General features: G+C 40.5%; 1 protein-coding gene across 1 annotated transcript in view; it reads left to right on the top strand.

The window, feature by feature from the left end:
- Tbc1d14 (TBC1 domain family member 14) overlaps nucleotides 1–18,561 on the top strand; it is a 179,539-nt gene that overhangs the window by 103,968 nt on the left and 57,010 nt on the right. The window contains exon 3 of the mRNA XM_004655987.2: nucleotides 5,565–5,685. Coding sequence (XP_004656044.1) covers nucleotides 5,565–5,685 — 121 coding nt within the window. The remainder of the gene's footprint in view (nucleotides 1–5,564; nucleotides 5,686–18,561) is intronic.

Raw genomic sequence — 18,561 nt, 5'->3', positions numbered from 1 at the left:
AGCCTCTGCCTTCCATTACTCCTTTCCCAGGGCTGTCTCGCCCCTGCTCTGAGGTCACCTCTATTACCCTGTGGTGTATCAGGATTACCATCTCCTTATCTTCAGCCTGTGTGTGCCATGTGTCTTAGGCACTCTTTCCTTGCTATTACAAAACACCTGAGAAAAACTTGGGAGGAAAGCTTCAGTTTCAGAGATTATATGCAGTTCATGGTCAGCTGACCTCATTTCTGGGCTTATGGTAAGGCAAACAGAAAGCAAAGAGAGCTGCAGGAAGGGACCAAGAATGAGAAATAATCCTTAAAGGGCATGCCCCCTGTGACCTATTTTCAACCAGGTCTCACCTCCTAATTAATAACCCATTCACTATAAACTCATCAATGGATTGTTGATGAAATTAATCACTTTTCAGTTGCACCACCAGCTGGGAACCAAGCCTTTAATAAGCTTTTGCGGGGATACTTCCTATCAAGTTATGGACAGCAGTCATGCTTCCTTATCTCCCTGAAAACACATATGGTAGGTGCTCCAAGTACCACCTTCCAGCAAACTTGTTCTGCTTGCTATCTAGATTCTGACTGTAGAGGTGATTGTCCTGCTCTTTTGGCCAGGAGGGGAGGGAAAAGGCAGGTAAGGAACCCATCCTGAAAGCACAGAGCAGGGTGCTGAGTGCTTTGGAAACAGAAATGGACACCAAGCTTGGGCAGCCAGTCAGTGACCCCTTGGGCAAGTGTGAGGACTTGGTATGTTGGTGTGTGTCAGACATTCTGAAATCCCCAAAGAGTATATTTTACCTAGCAGCCCTCTGGAAAGTGTAGTCAGTAACCATTGTGTGCTCCAGCATCTTAGAGTCCAGGGGTGAGCTAACTTCACTGGGTCTCACAGCCTGGGAATGGACTGCTACACTGGGCAGGAGTGGCCATGTGTGGATTCTTAAAGGACATACCAGGGGTACTACCAGACCGCTGGTAGGAAGATAGCATGGGTGTTATAGGGTCAGAGGGTTGTCATTGCATAGTCTTATGCCTGCCTGTTCTCCATATATGCTCATTGTGCCTTGCTGGGCATGAGCTTTGGGCCCAACCACTGGCCAGCTGTGCCAGGCCATGGGCTTCCAATACACTCTGGACTGAAAGGGGGGCATGATAAAAGAGAGGTACTTACAGTGATAGAGAAGCATGAGAGAGGGAGGAAGCTTTGTTTTCAGGATCTGATCTGCCATTTTTGCTGGAAAAATAAACCAGGAAGCTTGAGGTGTCACTGATAGAGCCCAAATGGCCTATTGCCAGGGACAGTGAATGCACTATGTTTAGGGACAAAATGGTGTATTAAGTTGAGTGCTCACCACTTGTAATTCCCTTCTTGTTGCTGGGATAAAGCACATGACCCAAAATTGATGATGGGAAGAAAGTTTATATTTTGGCTTAGTCTCAAGGGTAAGTTTCATGATGACAGGAAAGTGTGGTATAAGCAGTGGCTACACATCTCTGCCACTGCAGGTAGGCATTATCAGCAACACCCTCAACAACACACCTCCTCCAGCAGGGCTTCACCTTCCAAATTGTCATTAGCTGGGACCAAGCATTAAAACACATGAGCTTATGGGGGACATCTGACTCAAAATACCATACTGCTCTTTCCTATACTTGGGTCTGGACAGCACCCCTTGTAAGTCTTGATTCTTGACTCAAGAAAAGTCTTATGATTTTCTCCTTGTTGCAAGCTGTATTCTGTGGACAATGGTAAAAAAGAGGGGAGGCCACTTGTCCACCTTTAGAGATGTAACTCTGGAGCCTATCCCTACACATGGGTTTGTCTTACTCTTTCCCCTGGTATCACTTTCTAGTAACCTCTCTGTTTAAGATCTAGGGGAGGAGGAATGTATTGATAAACCCCAACTCTGCTTCATTTGGCTCATTCTGGAATTCTTAAATCTTTTAAAAATATTTTTTTACTTGAGGGAGAATGGGTGTGTCAGGGCCTCTTGCTACTGCAGAGGAATTCAAGATGCATGCACTGCTTTGTATATATGGCTTTACATGAGTACTGGGGTGTTGAACCTGGGCCAGTAGGTTTTGTGAGCAGTGCTTTCAACCACTGAGTAATCAAATCAACCCAGCACTTTTCATGGGACTATTTTCTTTTGTAAAGCCATGGATCCCAGTTTGGTCCAAATGAAGGTTCCTAAGGGAAAAGGGAACTCTTCAGGCCACTGTGGGAAACACTGAGTGAAGCTGTGTTTTTGTCCCTGTGGGAAGGGAGGTGACAAAAAGGATAGTCTTTGGGGCTTGGAGGACCTGCCTGTAGGGTCATTTTACTTTTAGTGGCTTGTTTGGGGATTTTAGACCTCTTATCCATGAGAAATAATATATCCAAGATGCTTTTTATGGAACTGCAGCTCTGGATTTGGGTGCTATTGAGTTTTGACTGGTGCTACCTTTGTGCAGACTTAGATGACACTGACAAGAGGCCGAGGCACTTCCTCATCCTGACTTGTTTCAACGAATAGCACCTTTTGTGCTCAACCTCCCCACAAATTTGAGTCAGGTGCCCAACTCTTCACTTATCCACAGTACCTGATTGTTCTGTCCAAGTCTCTCTATACCCCTAGCACTGGACCTCCATGCTCCATACACTGCCTTCCCTTCCTGGGTTTTTGTTTTGTTTCCCCACTTCTTGTTGCTGTCCCAGCTCCCTTCCCTAGAGAGAGCCAGCTCTGCTTTGCCCAGATGTAACCTTTATAGCAACTCAGCCTATAGTTGTCCCTAGTTCTTAATAGCTGTGTGTCCCTGAGGTTTTTACCTGATCTAAATTGCATAGCTCCTTCAGTGATTAGGTAAAGAAGTCTTAGATGGTAGAGAAAGGTGCTGGAGGAATTTCCTTGGTCTGTGAAATAATTTCTAAAGTCAATTCTGTGGTAACCCCAGCAGAAATACAAGAAAGAAAACAGTGAACTCATTTTTTTTTTTAAATTTAATTTAATTTTTTGGTTTTTCAAGGTAGGGTCTCACTCTAGCCCAGGCTGAAATTCACTCAGGAGACTCAGGGTGGCCTTGAACTCATGGTGATCCTCCTACCTCTGCCTCCTAAGTGCTGGGATTAAAGGTATGTGCCACCCTGCCTGACATTTTTCTTTGTTTTTGAGACAAGGTCTTACTGTAGTGTATCATTAAGTTGGTCTCAAACTCACCATGAACCTCAGATTGGCCTTGAACTCCAGCAGACCTCCTGTCTTAGTGTCCCCAAGTGCTGAGATTACACTCTACCACACCTGTCATTTGTTTTCTTTTTTGCAGATTTTTTTCTGACTTTATCTTGATATTTCAAACATACTGAAAAGTTACCAAAAAAAAAAAAAAATACAAGGAGCTTCCATGTATTCTTGATCCAGATTTACCAGCTGTTCATACTTTGCCCGATTTGTGCACAACCACCCTTCCTATCATGTTACATGCATGTTTCCTCCTGAATTACTATCTTAATTTGGAAACACTGTGTCCCTTTACCCCTAAATATGCCAGTATGTTGCTTAAAAGAAGGGCAGTTTCAGGCTGAAGAGATGGCTTAGTGTTTAAGGCACTTGCCTGTGAAGCCTAAGAACATATGTTCGAATCTCCATGTCCCACACAGTGAGATGCACAGTGACACAGGCATGCAATATCGCACATGGGTTGAGTTCATTCACAGTGGCTAAAAGGCCCTGCTGTGCCCATTCTCTCCCCCCCAAAAAATATAATTTAAAAAAGCATTCTCACAAGTAATCGTGGTGCATTTGTCAACTCTAGAAAGTTTAACACTATTCCAAGGCCATTTTCAGACAGTTTAGAAGTTCCAGTCATCTCTGTAGCCCTTTCTATTTTCATAGATCAGAGTGTTCGACAGGTTCATGGAGTACACTGATTGGGTATTTCCAGTCTCTTAGTCCAGAATAGTTCCTTAGTGTCTCTCATAACATCATATTTTTAGAGAGTATAAATCCATGATTTTTATGGGTTGGCCCTTAGCGTGGATGTCGTTATAGTCACATGATGCATTCTTGGCTATCTTTGCTGTGTACATGTAAGAATGGTCTCACCTTGCTCTCTGTCCTCACATTGGTGATGGTACCTTCTAGCACTTGGCCTGTGTGGTGTACCTAGATTTCTCCAGTGTAAACTGGTTTTGCCTTGTCGATTAATAATCTATGGAGATGTTTTCAAATTATGTAAAAATTCTATTCTTCATCCACTTTTCCCCTGCTAGTTTGTGCATCCACTGCTCACTTCGTAACTCTAGTAGTAGACCACCAGCATGTTACTAGGTGGCATCCTAAGAGTTTTCCCTTTTCCGGTGTGTTTTTATTACTTTTCCTGGGTTCATGGAGTTCTGGTTTAGTCATATTCTCATCACTTTGAGGACTAAATTGTTCCAAATTTGGTTGGGGCGGGGTGCATTTTTAAACCAACTCTTTCTGTTAGACACTTCATTCATGTTCCTTGAGTACTTTCTTGCACAGCCAGCTGGTCCAAGCTCATCTTGTGCTTTCTGGAGCATTGGGGTAGCATTTTTTTAAATGAAAATACTTGCACAGCACATTTCAGAACATGTTTATTTGTACTGCCATTTGGGATTTGTGTTTTGTGGAGCTTTTATTTACATGCTCTTAGGAGAAAAGACCTTGTGACCATGTCATATCATGATTGACCTCCCCCCCCCCTTTTTCTGGTTTTATGAGGTACGGTTTCAGTCTAGCTCAGGCTGACCTGGAATTCACCATGTAGTCTCAGAGTGGCCTCAAACTCACAGCGATCCTCCTTCCTCTGCCTTCCGAGCGCTGGGATTAAAGGCATGCGTCACCACTCCCTGTGTGATTGACTTTTTTAAAAAGTTATTTATCTATTTGCAAGAGGCAGTGGGGGGGAGAGAAAGGGTGTGCCAGGGCCTGTAGCTACTGCAGACAAACTACAGATGGATGTGCTACTTTGTACATTTGGTTTTATGTGGTACTGGGAATCAAACCCAAGTCATTAGGTTTTAACTGCTAGGCCATAGCTCCAGCCCTTGTCTTTTCTTTTTATGGTCCTCACAGACCTAATAGCTTTGATCTTGTAGAGAATTTAAGCTAAAGGTTAAAGTAAAATAGCTATTATTCTTAAACACTGAATGTGTGCCTGGAATTTCAATTTGTATATCAACTTTGTGGGTCATGGATAATGTCCTTGTGTTGAACAGAAAATAGACTTAGAGAGAACACTGTCCTGGTCCAGTCATGCAAGTGATGAATAGTAGGGCTAGGGTTTCAATTCACTTTAGCTCACTTTTTGGTACATTCACCATTTAACATGCTTTTCTTACTCTAAATTATAGAAGTTATGTATATAACAATTAAATAATGGAAAATGTACTTATGATTTAAAGTCTTTGTCCTGCTTCATAATTCTGACTATGTTAAAAATCAAGCCTGAAGAATTATAGTATGTAGCTAACCACACATTGTCCCTCTCAGAGGAAAGTTTAAAAGTGATTTGGCTGCCCTAATGTTTCTAAACACATAGAAGTTAGCTAACCCTTTTATTTTCTTTTTATAGGAATTTGCTTGCTAGAAAACAAAATGCAAGACTTGACAGACAAAGAGACTTGGGATGGAAGTTATTTGGAAAAGTCCCACTCCGAGAGAATGCTCAGAAAGATTCAAAGAAAATACAAAAGGTACATTCACTCAAAACAGAAAGAGCCAGTAAATGTGTAGCATATGTTTGGGAACTGTGCATAAGTGACCACCACGGAGACTTTGAAATTGGAACACTCCTAGTACTCATTGTATGTCATATTCTTAAACTGAAGTCCATGTTCAGAATATGGAGGAATGTAACCATTTTATTCCTGATAACTTATAATATGCATGCAGGAAAGTTAAGCTAAACTTTAGGTAGTTAATACTTCATGAAATTTGATCAGTTTTTCCCAAAACAGTTGAAAATGTGTTTAACATGAAATTTTTATTGTGTTTAAAATGTGTAAAACATTCTCCTCAGGCATTGTGGAGCTTAAAAGTATTTTATGCTGCTCTGGACAGGCAGGCTAGGCCACCATGCTCCAAGGCTTGGAGGAGCCCTTCCCCTTACTCACTGAGGTAGCAACTCTGGGTTTGGGGCTCATGGCCAGGCCAGGCCTACAGCACCATATCCACCGGCTGCGTTGCTCCTTGGGTAGTCGTCATGCCAGCACCTGGAGCACCTGCTTATTACCTGGAGGTAGCTAGGGCCTAAGGTTGGTACCATAGAGCCATTGGGTATCATTAAAGGCTGTACAAATACACTTTGGTTCTCAGGACTTACTTAAGAATGTTCTGCCGGGTGTGGGGGCACACACCTTTAATCCCAGCACTTGGGAGGCAGAGGTAGGAGGATCACCATGAGTTTGAGGCCACCCTGTAGCTACATAGTGAGTTTCAGGTCAGCCTGGGCTAGAGTAAGACCCTACCTCGAAAAACCAAAAAACAAACAAACAAACAAAAGCAATGTTCTGGCACAAGTTATAAGTATAAGGAAGACTTTTGAATTAAGCCACCCTTGGTCACAATCATCTATATATATTTTAGATTTGAAAATAACCCTTTGACATCTATGTTTTTTTTTTTTAATTATAAAATTAGAACTATTAGAGATGGGGACAATGTATCTAAAGGCCTTGTATGTTTCCCCTCTTGGAAAGCTCTTGTATTACTTAATAGACCATTTATGTATTTGAGGTATTTCTTTATCTTTAGTTATACATTTTTCTCCGAGTGTTTAAGACCAAGCAAATAGCCAGAATTTAATCAAGGATTGATTTTGGAGGTCACTAATAGTTCTTCAAGGAGATGCTAGGGACTCAGGAGTAGCCCTATAGCTTCTCTACTGGTGTCTGTTAGGATGCGTCAGGGCCGTGCTGGCCAAGTAGTGTTTTCTTCTTTGGGAAACCAGGACAACAGATATTTTTTTCCAGTTATGACTCTCCTCTTTCAGACTATACATTGATTTTTTTGTTTCTGGGTTTCTGTATCCTCCCTGATCAGGAATATAGGTGACTAATGGGGAGGGGTTGGGTAGCTATGTCCCATCATCTCCAGTGGCCTCATGACCTGGGAGCACTGGCCAAAATATTGGCCTTTTTAGCTCTGATAACTTCAGTTGGCTTTGGCTTTTACATAGGTTTTTAATACACTTAGAAAGGAAGTTACATCAACCTGGATATATGTGCATATGAAGCACATTTGATTACTGAAATAGATCTAGTTAAAGAATAGCACAAGAGCTTAAAGTAATTTTGTCCAGTCTGTTTAAGTTTAGTTGTCCTTTAGCATATCTGAAGCATAGAAAGTAGGCACACTTCTTTTAAATATCTAATAGCTATAATACAGGAAGCTAAATACAGGAAGAACCTGTTACCAGTCTTGAAAACAACATACATCTAAACCAATCAATTTAAACTAGAAATTGTCAGTAAAAAGACTAGACAGTATGAAGTCTTAAGACCTGGGTTTGAAAACATCTTTGCTTAGTCCAGATACCTGTGTGGGTACCAATTACCCAGGGAACATTGGAAATAGAACTACGGAGCTTGAAATTATTTTTCTCAGATGAGGACCATTGTTTGAGCATGAGGCTATACCCTAAAGTAAGGGATATGTCTTCAGAGTTAATTTTATTATAAATACTGGACTTGAGATGCCAGAAATGAGACAGTAACTTTACATATAAAAGAGCTGAACTGGTCATTGTTGAGCCAAAACAGGTAAGTTCTAATATAACCCTTGACAAATCTGTTTTTTTTTAAATATTTTATATTTATTTACTTGATAGAGAAAGAGGGGGAGAGAGAGAGAGAATGGGTGCACCAGGGCTTCCAGCCCATGCACATGAACTCCACTTGTGTGTGCCCTTTTGTGCATCTGGCTAACATGGGTCCTGGGGAATAGAACCTGGGTCCTTTGGTCTTTCAGACAAATGCCTTAACCTCTAAGCCATCCCTCTAGCCCGACAAATCTGTTTTGAAAGAGAAAACATAATTTGACAACCTGTGTTTTTAGTTGAATCTTGGTTAGCAATTGATCTTATGTATAAAAAGTTTTATTAACATAAAACAATTTAATGTCTTACCCGTGACTTAAAATTGATAAAACTTAGGCAAGCTATTCCAATATATTTTACCTAACACGAGGATAAAGGTTATAGTGACTGAAGTTAAATCACTTAAACCTAACTGATTAAACCTAGTCATGGTCATTCAATAGAATTAGCATAAAAAAAACAGAAGGTATCTTCACAATTTCTTTAGGTATGAGTACATCCTGTTTGGAAATTAAATACTTTTATGTGAACTTTTATCTTAAGACTCAGCTTCTCCAATAGTTAAAAACTTGACGAATAGAGGATCCTAATTTACTTTGCTGAGAATCTTATAGCCAGTTTTCATAACCCTTAAACCATAACAAATTAGCATCAGTGAGCTGTTAATGAGTGAAGCCTTAACCATAAGACTCAGTGTTTTGTTTTTTGTTTCTTTGATTTTTTGAGGTAGGGTCTCACTCTGGTGACCTGGAATTCACTCTGTCTTCTCAGGGTGGCCTTGAACTCATGGCAATCCTACCTCTGCCTCCTGAGTGCTGGGATTAAAGGCGTGCGCCACCATGCCCAGCAAGACTCAGTTTCTCTACTGGTTAAAACCTTGGAATCAAGTAAACATATTTTAGATTTTATCCAATTACATGTTTCAATGAAGGGGCCCTTCTCTGAGCAAACATCATTACCATTAAGATCTCCTGTGATGTCTATCCTTTTCTTTTTTTTTTTAATTTTTATTAACATTTTCCATGATTATAAAATATATCCCATGGTAATTCCCTCCCTCCCCACCCCCACACTTTCCCGTTTGAAATTCCATTCTCAATCATATTACCTCCCCATTACAATCATTGTAATTACATATATACAATATCAACCTATTAAGTAGCCTCCTCCCTTCCTTTCTCCACCCTTTATGTCTCCTTTTCAACTTACTGGCCTCTGCTACTAAGTATTTTCATTCTCACACAGAAGCCCAGTCATCTGTAGCTAGGATCCACATATGAGAGAGAACATGTGGCGCTTGGCTTTCTGGGCCTGGGTTACCTGACTTAGTATAATACTTTCCAGGTCCATCCATTTTTCTGCAAATTTCATAACTTCATTTTTCTTTACCGCTGAGTAGAACTCCATTGTATAAATGTACCACATCTTCATTATCCACTCATCTGTTGAGGGACATCTAGGCTGGTTCCATTTCCCAGCTATTATAAATTGAGCAGCAATAAACATGGTTGAGCATGTACTTCTAAGGAAATGAGATGAGTCCTTTGGATATATGCCTAGGAGTGCTATAGCTGGGTCATATGGTAGATCAATCTCTAGCTGCTTTAGGAACCTCCACACTGTTTTCCACAATGGCTGGACCAGATTGCATTCCCACCAGCAGTGCAGAAGGGATCCTTTTTTTCCACATCCCCGCCAACATTTATGATCATTTGTTTTCATGATGGTGGCCAATCTGACAGGAGTGAGATGGAATCTCAATGTAGTTTTAATCTGCATTTCCCTGATGACTAGTGACGTAGAACATTTTTTTAGGTGCTTATATGCCATTTGTATTTCTTCCTTTGAGAACTCTCTATTTAGCTCCTTAGCCCATTTTTTGATTGGCTTGTTTGATTCCTTATTGGTTAACTTTTTGAGTTCTTTGTATATCCTAGATATTAATCCTCTATCAGATATATAGCTGGCGAAGATTTTTTCCCATTCTGTAGGTTGCCTCTTTGCTTTTTTCACTGTGTCCTTTGCGGTGCAAAATCTTTGTAATTTCATTAGGTCCCAGTGGTTAATCTGTGGTTTTATTGCCTGAGCAATTGGAGTTGTATTCAGAAAGTCTTTGCCAAGACCAATATGTTGAAGGGTTTCCCCTACTTTTTCCTCTAGCAGTTTCAAAGTTTCCGTTCTGATGTTAAGGTCTTTAATCCATTTGGACTTAATTGTTGTGCATGGCGAGAGAGAAGAATCTATTTTCATCCTTCTGCAGATATTTATCCAGTTTTCAAAACACCATTTGCTGAAGAGGCTGTCTCTTCTCCAATGAGTATTTTTGGCATTTTTATCGAATATCAGGTGGCTATAGCTACTTGGGCTTACATCTGGGTCCTCTATTCTGTTCCACTGATCTACATGTCTGTTTTTGTGCCAGTACCATGCTGTTTTTGTTACTATGGCTCTGTAGTATAGGTTAAAATCAGGTATGGTGATACCACCAGCCTCTTTTTTGTTGCTCAGTATTATTTTAGATATTCGAGGTTTTTTGTGATTCCAAATGAATTTTTGGATTGTTTTTTCTATTTCCATGAAGAAAGCCTTTGGAATTTTGATAGGGATTGCATTAAATGTGTAGATTGCTTTAGGTAAGATTGCCATTTTCACGATATTGATTCTTCCAAGCCAGGAACAAGGGATGTTTCTCCACTTTCTAGTGTCTTCTGCAATTTCTCGCTTGAGTGTTTTAAAGTTCTCATTGTAGAGATTCTTTACTTCCTTGGTTAGGTTTATTCCAAGGTATTTTATTTTTTTTGATGCAATTGTGAATGGGAGTGATTCTCTGATTTCATCCTCTGTGTGTTTGTTGTTAGCATATACGAAGGCTACTGATTTCTGTGTATTTATTTTGTATCCTGCTACATTGCTGTAGGTTTTGATCAGCTCTAACAGCTTGCTAGTAGAGTCTTTAGGGTCCTTTATGTATAGAATCATGTCATCTGCAAATACTTATAACTTGATTTCTTCCTTTCCAATTTGTATCCCTTTTATGTGTGTCTCTTGCCTTATTGCTATGGCTAAGACTTCCAAAACTATATTAAATAGAAGTGGAGACAGTGGACACCCTTGTCTTGTTCCTGATTTTAGTGGAAAAGCTTCCAGTTTTTCCCCATTTAGTAATATGTTGGCTGTAGGCTTGTCATAAATAGCCTTTATTATATTGAGATATGTTCCTTCTATTCCCAGTCTCTGTAGGACTTTTATCATGAAGGGATGTTGGATTTTGTCAAATGCTTTCTCTGCATCTAATGAGATGATCATGTGATTTTTGTCCTTCAACCCATTTATGTAATGTATTACATTTATAGATTTGCGTATGTTGAACCATCCCTGCATCTCTGGGATAAAGCCTACTTGGTCAGGGTGAATGATCTTTTTGATATACTCTTGTATTCTGTTTGCCAATATTTTGTTGAGAATTTTTGCATCTATGTTCATGAGGGAGATTGGTCTGTAATTTTGTTTTTTTGTTCTATCTTTGCCTGGTTTTGGTATCAGGGTGATGCTGGCCTCATAGAAGGAGTTTGGTAGGATTCCTTCTTTTTCTATTTCCTGGAAAAGCTTAAGAAGCAATGGTGTTAGCTGTTCCTTAAAAGTCTGGTAAAATTCAGCAGTGAATCCATCCGGGCCTGGACTTTTTTTAGTTGGGAGATTATTGATAACTGCTCGGATCTCCATGTTTGTTATAGGTCTATTTAAGTGATTAATCTCATTTTGATTTAATTTAGGTAGGTCATATAGATCAAGGAAATCATCCATTTCTTTCAGATTTTCATACTTTGTAGAGTATATGCTTTTATAGTATGTCCCTATAATTTTTTGAATTTCTCTGGAATCTGTTGTGATGTTACCTTGTTCATCTCAGATTTTATTAATTTGTGTCTCTTCTCTCTTTCTTTTGGTCAGATTTGCTAAGGGTTTATCAATCTTGTTTATCCTTTCAAAGAACCAACTCTTTGTTTCATTAATTCTTTGGATTGTTCTTTTTGTTTCTATTTCATTAATTTCTGCCCTAATCTTTATTATTTCTTCCCGTCTACTACTTTTTGGTTTGCCTTGTTCTTCTTTTTCCAAGGCTTTAAGGCGAAGCATTAGGTCGTTTACTTGCGACCTTTCTAATTTCTTAATATAGGCACTTAAGGCTATAAATTTACCTCTTAGAACTGCCTTCATTGTGTCCCAGAGATTTTGGTATGTTGTGTTCTCATTATCATTTGACTGTATAAATTTTTTGATTTCCTTTTTGATTTCTTCATTGACCCACTCATCATTTAGTAGTATATTGTTTAGTTTCCATGATATTGTGTATGCTCTATAGCCTTTCTTGCTACTGATTTGTAGTTTAATTCCATTGTGGTCAGATAGAATGCAAGGAATTATTTCAATTTTCCTGAATTTGTTAAGATTGGCTTTGTGTCCTAATATATGGTCTATTTTAGAGAATGTTCCATGTGCTGCTGAAAAGAATGTATATTCTGCAGCCTTTGGATGAAATGTCCTGTATATATCTGTTAGGTCCATTCCTTCTATGACCTCATTTAGTCCAGATACCTCTCTGTTTATTCTTTCCCTGGATGACCTGTCAATTGATGAGAGTGGGGTGTTAAAGTCACCCACCACCACTGTGTTTGGTGTTATCTGTGACCTTAGTTCTAATAGTGTTTGTTTGACGAATTTGGGAGCCCCCATGTTAGGTGCATATATGTTTAGGATTGTAATGTCCTCCTGTTGGAGTGTGCCCTTAATCAATATAAAGTGACCTTCCTTATCTTTCTTGACTAACGTCGGACTAAAGTCTACCCTGTCTGATATTAGGATAGTAACCCCTGCTTGTTTTCTAGGCCCATTTGCTTGAAACACCGTCTTCCAACCTTTCACCCTAATATAATGTCTATCCTTTGTAGAAAGGTGAGTTTCTTGGAGACAACAAATTGTAGGATCCTGCTTTTTAACCCAGTCTGCAAATCTATGTCTTTTCGTTGGGGCATTGAGACCGTTGATATTAAGAGATATTATTGAAACGTGTATATTTATGTTTGCCATTTGTGTGTGTTTGTGTGTGTTACTTGTTCTACCTGTGCTCTCTTCTGTTAACTGGTATTTGAGTATAGCTGGTTTTTTCTAGGTTCCTTATATGTGTGCTTTTCCTTTTGTTCAGCATGGAGGATTCTATCAAGTATTTTCTGTAGAGCTGGTTTTGTCTTCAGATACTCCTTTAACCTGCTTTTGTCATGGAATGTCTTTATTTCTCCATCTATTTGGATGGATAACTTTGCAGGATAAAGTAACCTTGGTTGACAGTTGTTATCTTTCAGAACTTGGAATATATCACTCCAAGCCCTTCTGGCTTTAAAAGTTTGTGTTGAATAATCTGCTGTAATCCTGATGGGCTTGCTTTTGTAGGTAACTTGATTTTTCTCTCTAACTGCTTTCAATATTTTTTCTTTGGTTTGTGTGTTTGGAAGTTTGAGTATAATGTGGCGAGGAGAGTTTCTTTCTGGGTTTTGTCTGGCTGGGGTTCTAAAGGCTTCCTGTATCTGTATTGGCACCTCTTTCCCAATTTGGGGAAAATTTTCCTCTATGATTTTGTTGAAGATGCCTACTATGCCTCTGGAGTGGAGTTCTTCTCCTTCTACTATGCCCTGAATTCTTATATTGGATCTTTTCATAGTGTCCCGAATATCTTGAAATTCCCACTCATACTTTTCTATAAGTTTGTCTTTCTCTTTGTTGGACTGTATTAGGTCTGCCACCTGATCTTCTAGCTTAGATATTCTGTCCTCTCCCTCATCCATCCTACTGGTGAGATTTTCTACAGAGTTTTTTATTTCATTAACTGTGTTCTTCATTGCTAGTAATTCTGACTGGTTTTTCTTTATTATTTCTATTTCCCTATTTATGTCTTGTATTGCCTTCTTTATTTCATTAAATTGGTGTCCTGCCTCTTCTTTGATTCCTTTGATTTCCTCTTTGATTTCCTCTTTGATTTCTTCTTTGATTGTTTTCATGTGTTCTTTGACCTCTTTGAACATATTTATAATTATTCTTTTGAACTCTTTCTCAGGCATTTCCTCTAACTCTTTCTCACTGGAGGACATTTCTGATGCATTAATACTTTTAGGTGGATTTATATCGTCTTGCTTTTTAGTGTTTCTTGTGTTATAATGTATATATTTTTGCATCTTGGATTAAGTTAATGCTTGGATTTTCTAGCTAGCTGTGTATTCTTAGCTGTATCAATTGATTTGATGTAATATATTTTCAGGGTAGGACCTTAAGGTATTAGGTGTGGCTCTTAAGACTCTCAGAGTATCTACAAAGATGTTCTTAGGGGTTGAGTTTCCCTGCTATAGGAGTATTCAAGCAGGCTGAGTGGAATAAAATACAGGTAGATTCTAAAATTTAACTAAACACTGTACACATTCAATCAAAAACAGCCCCGAGTATGTATGCAAGAGTAGTTATTATAATGACCAGATCCTCTATCAACAAAGAGGTTTAGATTTCTGGTCTGTTGAGGTATCCAAGTCAGCTTGTGACCAAGTGAGACCCTTCCCTGGTGCAATCCCAGTTACCTTGGGTGATTGTGGTCTCAGTCAAGTTGCTGCCTGGGTCGTCGGGCTGCTGTTCTGATTTCTGGAGCTGAGCACTTGCTTTTCCTACGGGGCAAACTGAGCCGCTGCTGCTGCCCCGAAGCTGCTGCTGCGGGATCTGCTGCCGCTGCCGCTCCTGGGTCCGCTGCTGCTGGGGCCACTGGTACCGGTGCTGGAGCCGCTGAAGTTGCTGCCGAACTCTGCTCCTGCTTGGGTCCCGCTGTCAGCCCAAGTTGGCGTGGCCGGGTCCCGGGCCGCTGCTGTGTTCGCTGGAGCTGGGTTCAGGTGGTGGGGGAGGGGAGGGAGCCGCAGCTGCTCTGGTTGTATCGCTTCTCCACGTGTGCTTCTACCTCGCGGTCTGCTCTTCCCTCCGGTGCTCGCTGCCGCTCTCCCCTCACGTTTCCCGAGTTGCGGAGAGCGCGGTGTGGGGGGAAAATCCCGCACCTGGCTTGTCCTGCGGCTTGAGCCAAGAGTCCGGCGGCTTTCTGCCGCTCCGCGGCTGCGGCGGGTGGCCGAGCCGCCCCGGAGCCGCTGTTCCCGCCTGTGCAGGTTCTGGATGCTCTGGAACTCTTCTACTTCTCCGCTGCCGCCTCAATTTCCTATACACCTCACTTGTTAGTAAAAGTGTGTATTTTGCTGAGTTTTTTTGGTCTTTTTCCCCCCTAGGCTGCTTTGGCGTGGTGCCTACGCCGCCATCTTAACCGGAAGTCCCTTCTCTATCCTTTTCTTAATCTCCCTTTTTGCTATCTTTTTTCTTGGCTTCTTAATTATAATAAGCAGAAGTTGCCATTGACATTTTAGGTAAGCCTGATGCTTGTTTTATGTAAGGAGTTTGTAACCTGATCAAATATCTTGACTCAGTTTACCTATTTGACCTTTCTGTCCAGTGAGAAACTTCATTTGACAGGTGACTTTAGGTGTTCAAAAGTGAGGAATTATAAAGATAACCAAAGTTATATGTTGTTTGTCATTTTGTTGTTGTTGGAAACAGTTGGCCATTTCGTCTTTGGACAGGGTTTGGGAGACACATGGCTTAAACTTGCATGTAGTCTGAGATAAAGGGGGCACCATCCCTTTTTCCAGAGTTTAACTTGTCATGACTTTAAATAGCATATAACAGTAAGCAAGAACAAAAGGTAATGACAGTGCAGAGAGCTAAGCATCCTGATATTTTATTTGTCTTATTTTGAAATTGTTTGTTTTTACCTAAGAAATTTATTTTATCCATTTGTAATATGCCGGAGCCTGCCGGCTGAAAGGGTGCAAGCCTGATGGGGAGTGAGGATTAAGGAAAGACAGAAGAAAGAGTGAAAGCATGGACTCCAGTCCAGGGCTGAAGCAAGGCCTCAAGCCAGGACTGAAGACATGGTTTATTTCACAGCATTCCTTTTTATATCTTTTTACAAACAGTTTTTCCATGGACAAAGATTTTATGAGCATTACAAGTTCCTTATCAAAAAACCTTCCCATTACAGAGTTTTTGCATTTCGATCATTTCTCAGTACAAAGGACCAGCCAAATGGCTGAAGATAGATACACAATCTTACTTGCAGGAAGGCTGCTATAGTTTTGCTAATGTCCTGCGGCCAGAAGCCCAGGGCTATGGATACAAGTCCAGCCAAAATGGCTCCGGACAGTAATATATAAGGTGATAGGGTTTTGTTTATGGTTAATCCAAAGAACGTGAATTACATCTGTATTTATGATTTTGTGACCCACGTAGCATAGGACATCACCTGTGTCTAATGTAAGCTGAATTTAGATTAAGTCTGTGTCCCTATATAAAACTTTTAGAGGGCTGGAGAGATGGCTTAGCGGTTAAGCGCTTGCCTGTGAAGCCTAAGGACCCAGGTTCGAGGCTCGGTTCCACAGGTCCCACGTTAGCCAGATGCACAAGGGGGCGCACGCGTCTGGAGTTCGTTTGCAGAGGCTGGAAGCCCTGGCGCGCCCATTCTCTCTCTCTCCCTCTATCTGTCTTTCTCTCTCAAATAAAAAATAAAATAAAAAAATAAAGGTGTGAAGAAAAAGGAAAACATTTCTTAAAAAAAAAAAATCTTTTAGAGAATCTTTAAGAGTCTGTAAACAGTTAAAAAAATCTTCTGTCCCTTCTCAGCACTATGTTGCCTTTTGGGTCATCCCAGCTGGTTATCACCATCTGAAAAGAGAAGTTTCTCTAACCAGAAGTGAGAGTTGCTTTAATATATGAGTATGAAATTTTAAGTGTAGTACTTTCAGGGCAATTTGGTGAGAGTAATTTATGCATTTATCCAGACAAGAGCAGGCTTTATACCCCTAAGGTTCATGACCTCCCCTGCCAGATAGCACATTTTAATAGGACTCCAGTCTTAGTAGGGTCGCACAGGTCAGGAAGAGAAGCTGAGGTGGGTAAGTTGACCAGTCTGAAGGGAATCCTGTCTGCCTACCTGGTGAATAGCATTCATTCCCCTCAGCTTAACCAGAGATAGTGTTCTTAGCCTCCAGCAAGAAAAGAAAGCAAGCCTTTTTTTTTTTCCTGAAAATGGAGAGAAGCAGGAGAAATACCCAAGTTGTGCTCACAGCCGAAAACATGCTTCCCATTTTTTCCATAATATAATAATCATAACTTTTCTTTTCAAGATGCTCTTGGCTGGCTTACCAACTGTAATGGGGTGTTAGGGGTCCAAGAAAGTCCTTGAACCCCAAACCGTAGGTTCATTTCTAAGTTTGATCAAAGAATTGAAAAAAATAAAGGCTGGGGAAATGGCTTAGTGGTTAAGGTGTTTGTGAAGCCTAAGGACCCTGACTCAATTACCCAGGACCCACATAAGCCAAATGCACAAGGAGGCACATGCAACTGGAGTTCATTTGCAGTGGCTAGAGGCCCTGGCATGCCCATTCTCTTTCTTTCTGTATCCCCCTCCCATTTCTCTCGAGTAAATAAAGGCATGAACCACTATTCCTGCCTTAAAGAAAGAATTAAATAAAAAAGAAAAGTGGGAATGATAATTATTAAAGTATTATGTTTATTGAAAGTACAGAGCCAAGGAAAGGCACCCACATGGCTAGAGATCTCATGTGGAGGGCCTAGGAAAAAAGCATGGAGAGAAAAGCAAATTCACAGAGCTCCTGTCATCTAGGGAGCTGGAAGGGATAAAGGAGCCCATGTGGAGAGTAAGGGCTAGGTCTGGGGCAGGCCCAGCTGAAGAAAAAAACTCAACCACAGCTGAAAGTTCCCAGGTGATCAGAGAACCTTCCCTCTCCTTACAAAGATATTTATAACCTTTTAATGAGGGTGGACTGTCTTCTGACTCAGGTGAACCAGAGGGACAGCTGGTTGGTTAGGGCTTGGGATTGTCTCAAAAGGAAGTTATCCCTGACACCAAGTTCTGGGGGCTGAACTTGACCAACACAATGTTTAAATCCTATATATATATATATATAAAAACACCTCCCTCCCAGGAGGGTTGCTTGTTGTTTGTAAAGTAAATAAATAAATAAAAATAAAAAGTCTAGAAAACTAAATAAAAGATAAAAAGTCAAGAGCTGGGTATGGTGGTACATGTCTTTAATCCCAGCACTTGGGAGGCAGAGTTAGGAGGATTGCTGAGAGTTCGAGGCCACCCTGAGACTACATAGTGACTACATAGTGAATTCCAGGTTAGACTGGAATTCTATCTTGAAAAAACAAACAAAAAAGATAAAATGCCAGATCATCTTTGATTTATAACAAGTACAGATTTTTTCCCTTTTTATCTTCAGAGGTTCAGTCACCCTAACTATACCCCCTTCTCACTTTGTTTTCTTGCACATGCCCAGGACCTGGCAGTAAGTCCAAGAGTTTATGTTCCTTAGGATCATATGTAGACTGAGAACTGCAGATCTCTGGCTGACCACTAGGTGGTACACAAGACCATGCATGATAGACTGTAAAGAAGAAAACTATGTGTAATGCTTAGCACACCAGTTTTTTGTGATATTTTTTATTTACATTTGTTTGAATCAGTGGCTGCACAGTAGCTGTACTAGAATTGACCCTGCAGTTCTGCTCACTCATAGGTATTTACCACAGAAATGAGCATCTCTGTTGGTACTTTTGTACCTGTACATGATATTAACTCACCACAGTCTTCCACTGC

The sequence above is a fragment of the Jaculus jaculus genome, chromosome 11 (genome assembly GCF_020740685.1).
Source record: "Jaculus jaculus isolate mJacJac1 chromosome 11, mJacJac1.mat.Y.cur, whole genome shotgun sequence".
Taxonomy (NCBI): domain Eukaryota; kingdom Metazoa; phylum Chordata; class Mammalia; order Rodentia; family Dipodidae; genus Jaculus; species Jaculus jaculus.
The sequence above is the reverse complement of the archived record's forward strand: the minus strand, read 5'-3'. Positions and strand labels throughout refer to the sequence as shown.